The 12,992-nt window shown below is 37.5% G+C and overlaps 1 protein-coding gene across 1 annotated transcript in view; it reads left to right on the top strand.

Annotated features, from left to right (window-relative positions):
* SIMC1 (SUMO interacting motifs containing 1) overlaps positions 1-12,992 on the top strand; it is an 81,126-nt gene that overhangs the window by 25,947 nt on the left and 42,187 nt on the right. Inside the window, exons 2-4 of the mRNA XM_072756550.1 lie at positions 7,272-8,744; positions 11,911-12,143; positions 12,898-12,967. Coding sequence (XP_072612651.1) covers positions 7,272-8,744; positions 11,911-12,143; positions 12,898-12,967 — 1,776 coding nt within the window. The remainder of the gene's footprint in view (positions 1-7,271; positions 8,745-11,910; positions 12,144-12,897; positions 12,968-12,992) is intronic.

Raw genomic sequence — 12,992 nt, 5'->3', positions numbered from 1 at the left:
ATTTTTTTTTTAAGATTTTATTTATTTATTTATTCATGAGAGATACAGAGAGAGAGAGGCAGAGACACAGGCAGAGGGAGAAGCAGGCTCCATTCAGGCAACCCGATATGGGACTTGATCCCAGGATTCCAGGACTAGGCTTTGGGCCGAAGGCAGGCGCTAAACTGCGGAGCCACCCAGGAGTCCCCAGGCAATGACTTTTTAGATGCAACACCAAAGACATGATCCATGAAAGAAATGGTTGCTAAACTGGACTTCATCAAAATTAAAAACTTCTTCTCTGCAAAAGACAATGTCAAGAGAATGAGGAGACAAGCCATAGACTGGGAGAAAATATTTGAAAAAGACACATATGATAGGGCAGCCCCGGTGGCACAGCGGTTTAGCGCCGCCTGCAGCCCAGGGCGTGATCCTGGAGACCCAGGATCGAGTCCCACGTCAGGCTCTCTGTATGATACCTGCTTCTCCCTCTGCCTGTGTCTCTGCCTCTCTTTCTCCCTGTCTCTATCAATAAATAAAATCTTAAAAAAAAAGACACATATGATAAAAGACTTATCAAAAGTATACAAAGAACTCTTAAAACTCAACAAAAAGGAAATGAATAACCCATAGGAAATGAATAACCCAATTTAAAAATGGACGGAGACTCCGCTCTATAAGCCCATGGAAACGAGCCTGGGAAACCCCTTTCATGAAGACTTTCACGAAGATGGTGCCGAAGGCCAAGAAGGAAGCCTCTGCCCCTCCCAAAGCCAAAGGCAAAGCGAAAGCTTTGAAAGCTAAGAAAGCGGTGCTGAAAGGCATGCAGAGTCACAGAAAAACAAACAAACAAAAAAACCAAAGAAGATCCGCACGTCACCTACATTCCGACGACCCAAGACCCTGCGTCTCCGAAGGCAGCCCTTATATCCTCGAAAGAACGCCCCCAGGAGAAACTAGCTTGATCACTATGCCATCATCAAGTTCCCCTTAACTACTGAGTCAGCCATGAAGAAAATAGAAGACAACACACTTGTGTTCATTGTGGATGTCAAGGCCAATAAGCACCAGATCAAACAGGCTGTGAAAAAGCTCTATCACATTGATGTGGCCAAGGTCAACACCTTGATCAGATTGGGATCATCTAAACTGAGTCTGGCTATAAATCTAAATATAAATTTTTTCACCAAAAAATAAAATAAAATAAAAATGGACAAAATGCCAAAACAGATACCTCACCCAAGAAGGTATACAGACAGCAAGTAAGCATATGAAAAGATGTTCAACATCATATGTCATTAGGGAATTGTAAGTTAAAACCAACATGAGATACTACTACATTTGGATTTTAGAATAGCCAAAATCTAAAATACCGATTATACCAAATGCTGGTGAGAATGTAGAATAATAGGAACTCTCATTAATTACTAGTGGGAATGCAAAATGCTACAGTCACTTTGGAGGACAGTTCAGCTTTTTACAAAACTAAACACATTCTTAGCCATATAATCCAGCAACCATGCTCCTTAGTACTGACCCAAATGAATTGAAACATTTTAAACACATGGAAAAAAAAAAAACAGCACACAGATGTTTATAGCAGCTTTATTCATAATTGCCAAAACTAAGATGTTTATCAGTAAGTGAATAGATAAGTAAACTGTGGTACATCCAGATATTGGAATATTATTCATTGCTAAAAAAAATTAGCTATCCAGTCTTGAAAAGACATGGAGGAAAATTGAATGCATATTATTAAGTGAAAGAAGCCAATCTGAAAAGATTACATGCTCTGTGATTCCAACAACGTGACATTCTGAAAAGTCAAAACTATGAAGATGAAAGATCAGTGGTTTTTGGAGGTTAGTGGGAAGGGAAGGCTGAATAGGTGGAATGTGGAGGATTTTTCAGGCAGTGAAGCTATTCTGTATGATACTGCTGTGATGAATACATGTCGTTATACATTTGTCAAAAACCTTGGGATGTATAGCATCGAGAATGAACCATAATGTAAACTATGCACTTTGGTTGATAATAGTGTGACAGTGTAGGTTCATCTTTTGTAACAAATGTGCCATAGTAGTGCAGGATACTCATAGTGAGGGAGATTATATGTGGGGAGAGGAGTACATGGAAATGCTCTGAAGTTTCTCAATTTTGCTGTGAACCTAAAACTGCTCTAAAAAATATTATTAATTTTTAAAAAGATTTTATTCATTTGAGATAGAGAACACAAGCAGTGGGTAGAAGGAGAGAGAGAAACAGGCTCCCCACTGAGCAGGGAGCCCAGTTTGGGGCTCTAGCCCAGAACCCTGGGATCCTGACTTGAGCTGAAGGCAGGCGCTTAACCGACTGAGCCACCAAGGTGCCCCAAATTTTAATTAAATAAAATTAATTAATTTAAATAAAAGTTATATGTACCAGTCCAAGTAATTCAAATACTTTTAAGGTAGTATTAGTCCCTAACTCATTGTTTTTTTTAAAGATTTATTTACTTATTTGAGAGAGAGATTGAGCATGCACAGAGAGAGGAGATGCAGAGGGAGGGAAAGATGGAATCTCAGGCAGATACTCTGCTGAGCTCAGAGCCTAACAGGGGGCTCAATCCCATGACCTCAAAATCATGACCCAAGCCAAAACCACAAGTTGGATGCCCAACTGAATGAGCCATCCAGGTGCCCCTCCAACTTATATTTTCCAGTTTCTTTGGCTTTTGTCACATTTTTTTTAAGTTATTTATTTTTAGTTTCAGCTTTATTGAGGTATGATTGATGAGTAAAGTTGTAAGATGTTTTAAAGTGTAGGGATGCCTGGGTGGCTCAGTGGTTGAGCATCTGCCTTCGGCTTGGGGTGTGATCCTGGAGTCCTAGGATCGAGTCCAACATTGGGCTCCCTGCATGGAGCCTGCTTCTCCCTCTGCCTCTCTCTGTGTGTCTCTCATGAATAATTTTTTTTAAAAAAGATATTTAAAGTATACATTGTGGTAATTTGATACACAGTATATTGTGAAAGGCCTCCCTCCATCTAGTTAATTAGCAAAACTTATATTTTCTTAATCAAAATTTCACACATTATAAATGAACTTTAGTGTCATTTTGTCACGTTTTCTAAAAATCCTCAGCATTTTAAATCAAGAGTTTAACATAGATTCACTATTCTACAATACATCATCTTTCTACTCAGTAATGGTTAGAATAGTGCTTTCGTATATTTAGACATTTAGGATCCTTACTTAAATAGGCTTTTAAAGTTTTCTTCATGTAGGTCTTCAAGTTTTCTGGTAGGTTTATTCCATGACCTCTTTACTTTCTTTTATTAAATTATATGTGTAGAGATATCACACACACACACACAAACGGGGGGTGGGGAATGTATAAAGCAAACATAGTAGAACAAATTAAGTTTAATCCCATGCAGTCATATTGCCAGTATTATAAAAGTCCTAATATGTTTCTTGGTTCAGTGTATATTCTACCTCCATGCCCTGCTACCTTCCTTCTCCCAACTACTTCCTGATTTTCATCATGATCTCTTGCATGTCTCTATAGTTTTATTATCTGTGTGTGTATCTAAATAATAGTTTGCTTTTGCCTGTTTTTGAACTTTTATTGAATGGAATCTAATTGAAAACACTTTTTCTGTTCACATCACTTATGATACGGCAAATATGTGGAGAGTTTTTCCTTATACCATCTAATTCTCTAGTTCTCTTGACATCAACTGGGTGTCCTACAATTTAATTCAATTCTGATACTACCTGGCATTAGTGTAGAACCAACAGGTTAAGGGCTCAGTCCCACATGACTCCCCCCACCATTTCAAGTAATTGCAAGTAGTTGGGCCCCTGGTTACCCACCACTCTGTCTAATTTGGCTAAAAAATGGGGGTTCCCATGACTCCCTTCCTAAGTTTTGATAATAATGGCTCACAAAACTCAGAGAAACATTTCACTTTCTATTACCACTTTATTATAAATGAGGCAATAATAAAGCCAGATGAAGAAAAACATAGGGCAAGGTCCAGAAGAGTCCTGAGTGCAGGAGTTTCATTTTCCCCCCAAACAGATAACCAGTACCATTAATTGAAAGTCCATCCTTTTCCTCCTCATCTTTAATACCACCTCTAACATAAATCAAATTTTCCTATATGTATGGGTCTTTTTGTAAACTTGCTCTTCTGTACCATTTGTCTGACTGACTAGTACCAGTACCACACTGTCTTCTTTAGAAATGTCTTGGCTATTCTTGGTGAGCTCAAGGAGGGGCTCTATCTCAGGACCCTGAGATCATGACCTGAGCCAAAATCAAAAGTCGAATGCTTAACTGACTGAGCTACCCAGGCACCCCAATAATTTATTTTTTCTTCTTAAGAATGGATGCTGAGGGCAGCCCGGGTGGCTCAGCGGTTTACCGCCGACTTCAGCCCAGGACGTGATCCTGGAGACCCAGGATCGAGTCCCACGTCTGGCTCCCTGCCTGGAGCCTGCTTCTCCCTCTGCCTGTCTCTGCCTCTCTCCCTGTGTCACTCATGAATAAATAAATAAAATCTTAAAAAAAAAAAAAAAAGAATGGATGCTGAATGTGTTATCAAATGCTTTTTGGTGTCTTCACATGATCATATGATTTTTTCTTTATGTGGCAAACTATATTAATTTTTTTAAATGCTAAACTAGGTATGATTCCTAGGGAGATTCACCTTGGTTTGCTGGACTTAGTTTATAGTGTTTCATTTAAGATTTTTATGTCTGTGTGCAGACGTGATATTGACTTATAATATTTCCTTCTTGTACTTTCAGATTTTGGATCAAGTTTATGCTAAGTCATAATATGAGTTGGAGGTATCCCTTCATTTTTTATTCTTCTAAATAGCTTATATAAAGTAGAATCGTTTTGTTCCTTGAATTTTTAGCAGAACTCTCCTTTTAAAATCAGTTTGATCTGGAGTTTTTTGAAGGAAAAATTTCAACTACTGATTTCATTTCTTTATGGTTAAGGAGCTATCTTGATTTTTTTCTTTTTTCTTAAGTCAACTTAAAAAATACCTTTTCACTATGATAAATTTCAAACATGACGAACAGAGCAAACTATATAATGATTCCCCACATACCCATCACTCAATTTTTTGGGACAGTTTTGCTAAGCTTTATTTTTCCAAGGATTTATCTATTTCATCCAACATCCCAAGTTTTTTTTTTTTTTTAATGTAGAATTGTTCACAGCATCTTCTCATCTTTTTTATCTTAAGAACATCTGTAATTTTATCTTTTTCATTCTTAATATTAGTTATTTGTGCCTTCATTGTCTAAATTTTATCCTGTTTGCTAATTTTAATAATCTTTTAAAAGAACAAACCTGTGACATTTGCACTTCTCTGATGTTTGTTCTCTGTTTCATTCATTTCTGCTCTTGTTATTATTTCATCTCTTCTTCTTTCTTTGAGTGTATTCTGTCCTTTTTCTGCTACCTAAAAGTGTGTGCTTAGCACATTAATTTTCTTCCATTCTTTTCTAAATGTCTAAGTGTAAATTTTTTTCTACACAATTATTTTGCTGCATGTCACATTTTAATATCTAGTATTTTTGTTACTGTTCAATTCTGAAATTTTTCTAGTTTCTATGATTTGTTCTTTGACCTATATGTTATTTTGTCATACTTCTTAATTTACAGTTGTATGGAGTTTGTCTTAGTTACTTTTTTGCATTGCATTCTAACCTAATAGTATTTTGGTCTGAGTGATAATCTTTTGATGTTGACTAAGATGTACTTTGACTCCTGGTATGTGATAAATTTTTGTAAATATTTCATGTAATTGTGCATAACTATTCTGAGTCCTTTAGATGAAGCTTGTTAAATGTGTTAGAATCTTCTGTATCCATAATAACTTCTTTGTTTGCATTATCTATCAATCAAAAAAGACATGTAAAAATTTCTCACAATGACTGGATATTCCTTTTTCTCCTTGTAATTGTATCTATTTTTGCTCTATGAAGATTATGTTATTAGGCATACAGTTTTGAAATTATTATATCTTGATAAAATAAATCTTTTATTGTATAGTAGCCTCTTTATCTCTAGTAATGCTATTTTCATTGAAATCTGTTTTGTCTGATATTAATATAGGTATACCCACTTCTTTTGGTTGCTTTTTTCTTGTTATATCTCCTCCCATGTTTTTACAAATATATATATGTATATATACTTTACATAAATATATATATACTCTATCTATCTATCTATCTATCTATCTAGATATCTATATAGATTAATAGATGTATCCATTCTAGCGTTTTTTAGGTTTGTTGATCAGAGTATCTATCTAGCTAGCCCTTCTGATCAGAAATGGAATTTTTTTTTAAATACTGGAGTTGATTCTAATAATACCATATAGGGGATATTTGCAATCATGTTCATTAATGAGCCTGATCAGTAATCAGGATGATATTATTTGTCATCCATACTGAAACAGCTTTGAGAGTAAAAGGGAGTACAATATTGTTTCAGGCTTATGGCACAGAAATTAATTATAGTACCATTGGCTAGATCATCAGGATTTATGAACTGCCCAATCATTTTGGCAAGTAATGGAGGTAAAGATAAGTTTTCCAGTAATTAATCTAGTTAGGGCTCAGATTTACCCTGTTGGTTTTATAACTGTTATTGTATTACTCTGCATATCTGACTATAAACTGATTATATATTGAATGAGGTTTTACAGAGAAAGAAGGAAACAGACCTGGGTTTGAATGTCTGTCTCTATGGCTTAATTGTATAATCCTTAGGTAATGACCTAACCTCTCTGAACTCCATTTTCCCCATCTGTATAAAGAAAATTATAATGCCTACCTGATAGGAATATTGTGAAATTAAAGATATGTGAAAGCACTCAGTATGTTCTTAGCACATAGCAGATTCTCTTATGTTAGCTTACCTTCTTCTTTAGTTTCTGCTGCAAATTATCCTGTGTATTTGCTTTTCCAAACAAAGGTTGCTTTTTCTCTTGTGACTTAAGGTTGAAATCTTCCCTACTACTCCCCTGTTTACTTTGGATCAGAAAAAATTTCCCACTATGCCCTCAGTTATATGCATGTGGCATTTGGATAATTTAAGAAGGTATAGAAATTGACAGTAGTAAAATTTTGACCAAAGGAAATAGATTAATGCCTATGTTATATAAAATGTTTATCAGTGAAGTGAAAAGGTAAAATATGATTATCCTTAAAAGCTCAAATGTAAATCTTAGATAAAGCAAAGACTCCCTACTTGACCTTTTATATTCTCACAATCCTTTAACAGGACTTCATTGACTTAACTAGAGAAACCAGACCAAGGACAAAGGATCGCAGTGGACTCTGTGTGATTGACCTGACGAGAACTGAAGAAGAAAATAGACCTATTGCCACACTTGACTTGACTCTAGAACCTGTTGCTCCCTCCCAGAAAGAGCCAACTAATCTTCAGACATGTGCCAGCCTCTCCAGCAAAGAGGTGATGGAAGGGCGGGTAGACAGAAGCTCTTGGCCTGCAGCACGGAGAATCATTAACAGCGATCCTGTGGATTTGGACCTTTTGGAAGAAACCACATTTGAAGGTCCGCAACCCCCTACATCCATCAGTGGGAACTCTGTTTATTCAACAGAACCAAATTGTAGCTCAACTACATTCAAAGGTGACCTTGGCTTCTTGGCAAGCCTACAGCTATCTTCAGATGTTTGCTCCTCCTCCCCAACAAGCAATAACAGTAGCAGCAGCAATCAGAGGGCACCCTTGCCATGCCCACAGCAAGATGTGCCTTGCCCACCACAAGCCTTGCCGTGCCCATTTCGAGCCTTGCCATGCCCACTGCGAACCTCACCATGTCCACCACGAGCCTCCTCATGCCCACCACGAGCCTTGTCATGCCCATCACAAACCATGCAGTGCCAACTACAGGCTTTGCCTCACCTGCCTCAAGAAGTTCCACGCCCTCCTCAAGATATGCTGTGCCCTCAGCAGACTGTGCCAAGCCCACCTCCAGACTCATCATGGCAACCTCAGCACTCACCTAGCCCACCTCAAGACTCACTGTGCCCACCTCAAGACTCTCCTCTGGGCCTACCTCAAGATGTACCAGGCCCACCTCAAAACATATCATATCCACAAGATGTGGCACATTTACAAGATATGCCACATTCATCAGAAGATGTACCACAGTCACCAGAAGACGTGCCACAATCACCAAGACACGTGCCACAGTCACCAGCAGACATGCCACAGTCACCAGCAGATGTGCCACAGTCACCAGGAGATGTACCACAGTCACCAGAAAGTGTGCCACATTCACCTGGAGAAGTCCCAGACTTCCCAGGAGATATGCTCCATTCACCTGGAGATAGGCCATGCTTGCCAGGAGACATGCCACACTCATTTGGAGACTTGGCTCAGTTACCACGAGACAGGCCTTACCCTCTCCAAAATGATGTACAGAACCATGACACTCCTATGGAAGTCTCAGCTCCATCCTCTCCAAGGTTCTCTCCCAGTCCACAGTCTCCACAGTCTGAAACTTCCTTAGAGAAAGTTCCTTGGCTCTCTGTCACAGAAACTCCAGCCAGAAAAGAGAGATCACTGTCAGAGCCTGCTAACCCCAGGTCTGCCCAGGTACAAGCACGAACACCACAGGGTGGGTTATACAACAGACCATGCCTGCATAGACTGAAGTACTTCTTAAGACCTCCGGTGCATCACCTCTTCTTCCAGACACTAATACCAGATAAAGACACAAGAGAGGTGAGCTAACATGTCTTCCCCTAGGGATTAGGTGTTGTTTGTATAGGCCTCACATGAAGTTAGTATGCTAAAAGGAGTCCATGCCTGAGAGAACAGGCCCAGGATAAATTCGTTATTTTTATCTTTCCTCCTCTTGTGGAATTACCTAGTGTAGAGTCAGACCTTGGTTCGAATTTCACCCCCATGGTTAGCAATTGGCACTGTAGAAGTAACTATACCTTTCTGAGCCCTAACTTTCCTAGATGTAAAATGGAGATAAGAACAGACCTCAGGATCATTAAATGACATAACATACTTAAAGTGCCTATTAGAGTGTCTGGCTCATTATAGGCCTTCATTAAATAATTCTCTTCAATCCCTATACCTTTCCCTTCCTGATACCCTTGTTACAGCTCCCATATCACAGAGATAGTGATACTCTTGATACTTCAGTGCCTCCAAAATTACTACTTTCTGACTTTGGGGGAGGAAATTCAATTTTAAAATTTTAATGGGGATGGGTCTTATTGAGCTGAGAACTAAACCAGATGCTTTTCTTAGCAGATGTAAGGGGGAAAAAATTGTGGCTAAGTCCTACAATATGAAGCTATTTTTTCATTATCCATAACCATATTCTCAACATTAAGAAGACTGGCTTGAGGTAGTCCAGGAATTCAAAATGCGCATTCTTGAAGCAATCACCAATCCAGCATAGTGTGTATCAGGCATTCATGTTGATTTGGCCTTTGTCCTCTCATTTTTACTGTTGTTTTATCTTCTAATATGTTTTCTCTCTTCTGAATTACTGTCCCCAACCAGTAGCTCATCCTATTTTTTCTTGTGGGTTTGCCTCAGGGTAGTGATGCATCAAGACATTATAAAGAGCACTTGGGGGACTTGAGAAAGTTTGTGTTTCCCTAGTCAAGGCTGTAGTGCTTTGTAGGAACTGCCCCAACTAGAGAAGCTGCCAGTAGATACAAATGGGGATACCACATCCCCTTTCTGTGTAAACATTGCTTAGATTAAAAGATGGCAAATAAACCAAATAAAAGGGATTTTTCCTCTTAATCTTTATTTCTTACTTTAAAGAAACTCGGCCATCTAGAGTTCATTTGTAAATCTTTTCTGTCTCTCCTATGATTTTTTTTCTTAGGCTTTTAATAAATACTTCTTCACTGGGTCATTTTTCCCCCAGAACATGTTAGCCAGTCCCCATGCTGCCATTTACCAGCCATTGGCCTTAAATCTTTGAGTCTCTCTTGTTTTAACTCTAAAATAAATCATGATAACCATATTATAAAGTTATTTGACTTAAAAGTAAACACATAAACCACAAAGCCACCATACAAGGCCTAAAGAAATGTTTGATAAGTATTAGTTCCCCTTAAGTATATGAGCATCAAAAGAATTCATTAACTTTGTTTGTAGCTGTCCCCATTTGTAGGCAAGAAATTAATAATATAGATTCAAATATAGGTAAAGTGCCTCACAAATAAAATAGTAATCAAAGCAAGATTTTTTGTTTTTGTCTTCTCTGGCTCTTAATTTTCATTAAGAGGTACAGTATTGGTCTCTGATCAGTGATATCAGGGTTTACTCTCAGGTGATTTGAGGCATAAGGAAAGTTCACTGGACTTCTCTAGAAGATTTTCTAGAAGGATAATTCCACCCATCTCTGTTTTATTGTTATACATAAGCTGTCAAATCTTTGGTTGATGTTTTAAGTTTAATACTTATTCTCAGATTTTAAAAATATTCTTAATATAAAACATTTTAAAATATAAAAAATTAATTACTTATGGTGCTATAGGTCAGCATTTATTATTGTTAATAATTTTGGTGTATTGCCTGCTCAGTTGCCTTTTTATACATAGGCATTTTAACTTTTTTTAATGATGGGGATTTTTAACAAAAATATATTTATTATTGTTGGTTTTATTATTTAGAGGTAGCATGAATGTAGAGGGTAGATCTGGAATTATACCACCCATGTGTGAAATCAGCTTCTGCCATTTGTTGCATGACAAATGCTTACTCTAAATCTCAGTTTCCTTATCTATAAAATAGAAATAATAATAGTACGTTTTTATTAGGGTTTGTGAGAATTAAAGTGAGGGTAAAGTAAATGTTCAAAAATTATTCTTGTTGTTACATTTCAATATCAAAAACTTAAATATGGGGATCCCTGAGTGGCTCAGTGGTTTGGTGCCTGCCTTCAGCCTGGGGTGTGATCCTGGGGTCCTGGGATCAAGTCCTGAATTGGGCTTCTGGGTGGAGCCTGCTTCTCCCTCTGCCTGTGTCTCTGCCTCTCTCTCTCTCCCCCCCTCTGTGTCTCTCATGAATAAATAAATAAAATCTTTAAAAAAAATTAAATGTTTTTTTCCTTCTGATTATGAAAGTAATGTGTATCAGTTATGGAAAAATACAAAAGAGCATATAAAGGAAAATCATCCATAATTCCACCCACCACCCAGATAATAGAAAACCACTTTTCACATATTCTCTCCCAGTCTTTTTACATACATACATACTTTTGGGGGATATAGGGGAAGCAACTTAACATTTACTGTTGACAGTAAATCAACAAAATGGGATTCTTCTTTTAACAATAAAACATATTTAAAACATTTTTCTTCATCTCTTTATTTCAGTATCTGATATAGTATCATAACTACCCCTATCTTCTCACCCTCACTACAAAATCAACTTAGGCTAGCTATTGACTCTTTTGTACGTTTTTTTCTATGTTATATTTTATTATAATATTGTAATATTTTATATGTACAACTTTAAATTCTTATTTTTTTAACTTAATATACGTATTTTCCCATGTCATTAAAAGTTTTTAGGTAAGACTTTTCAGTCTTTTTATTTTTAATTATGAATATTTCAAAAGCATGGAAAATTTTGCTATCTATCTAACCTATTTCAGAACCTCTTGTTTTTATGTCTGTAGAAATCTATCTTAGGGGCACTTGGGTGGCTCAGTGGTTGAGCGTCTGCCTTTGGCTCAAGTCATGATCCTGGGGTCCTGGGATAGAATTCCGCATCAGGCTCCCTGCAGGGAGTCTGCCTATGTCTCTGCCTCTCTCTCTCTGTGTCTTGCATGGATAAATAAATAAAATCTTAAAAAAAAAAAAAAAAGAAAAAGAAACCTATCCTAATTTCTTTCTTTTTATCTCTACAGAGTAAGGGTCAAAAATTAGAACCCATTCCTCATCGAAGACTAAGAATGGTAACAAACACCATTGAAGAAAATTTTCCCCTGGGGACTGTGCAGTTTTTGATGGACTTTGTGTCACCCCAGCATTACCCACCCAGAGAAATTGTGGCTCACATCATCCAGAAAATCCTGCTCAGTGGCTCTGAGACTGTGGATGTCCTGAAGGAGGCCTATATGCTTCTCATGAAAATTCAACAGTATGAACCTTAGATGTTGGTGAATCTCCTAGGGAGCCTGAACTCAGGGCATAGCTCTCTTTTGCCTAAGCTTGATTCAGCTAATCATTAGAGAGGGTGACTTAGTATGTCAGTGTTATTTGGGTTGCAATTGACAGGAAACCCAATCCAAACTAACTTTAACAGCTGATTAAAGAGAATTTAATAATTCATGTTACTAGAAACCTAGGAATAAGACTTATTTCAGTTCAGAATGGTTACCAGAATCCATTTTTCAGTCCTGCTTTGTTCCCTTTTCAGGGTCTACATAGTAGTCTTCTTAGTTCTAGCTTTTATGAGAGAGAGAATCCACCTCCTTTATAATCACACAAGAGTTCTGTAATTGAGTCTTATAGGCTTTAATTGGCATAACATAGAACATGAGCCCATTTTTTAACCAATCACTGTGAAGTGAGAGATAGAATATCTTGATTGGCTATATATGCTTCACAGGCTTCATCCTAGGATCCTGGTAGATAAAGCTAATGGGCTAAGAGTAATAAAGAGTTGATTTCTTCAAGGCAAAATTAGGATAGTGATGCCTTCCAAAAGAGAAGTGGATAGTGAATAGCAAAAATACTGAAGTTCCACTACCCTCAGATGGCATAGTATCATGTCAAAGGATGGGCAAGAGCAGTGAGGATAAGAGGAGTTTTCTTGTTTCTGGCATCTTTTACATCCCATCCCCTCTTCATTGAACTCTCCAGAATTCTAATTGATGTCTCTTGACTTTCAGGCTACATCCAGCTAATGCCAAGACAGTGGAGTGGGACTGGAAGCTGCTCACTTATGTTATGGAGGAAGAGGTAACATAATAATTATGAGGGTGTA

This window comes from Vulpes vulpes, chromosome 4 (genome assembly GCF_048418805.1).
Source record: "Vulpes vulpes isolate BD-2025 chromosome 4, VulVul3, whole genome shotgun sequence".
Lineage (NCBI taxonomy): Eukaryota > Metazoa > Chordata > Mammalia > Carnivora > Canidae > Vulpes > Vulpes vulpes.
This window is presented reverse-complemented; position numbering and strand designations above follow the sequence as displayed.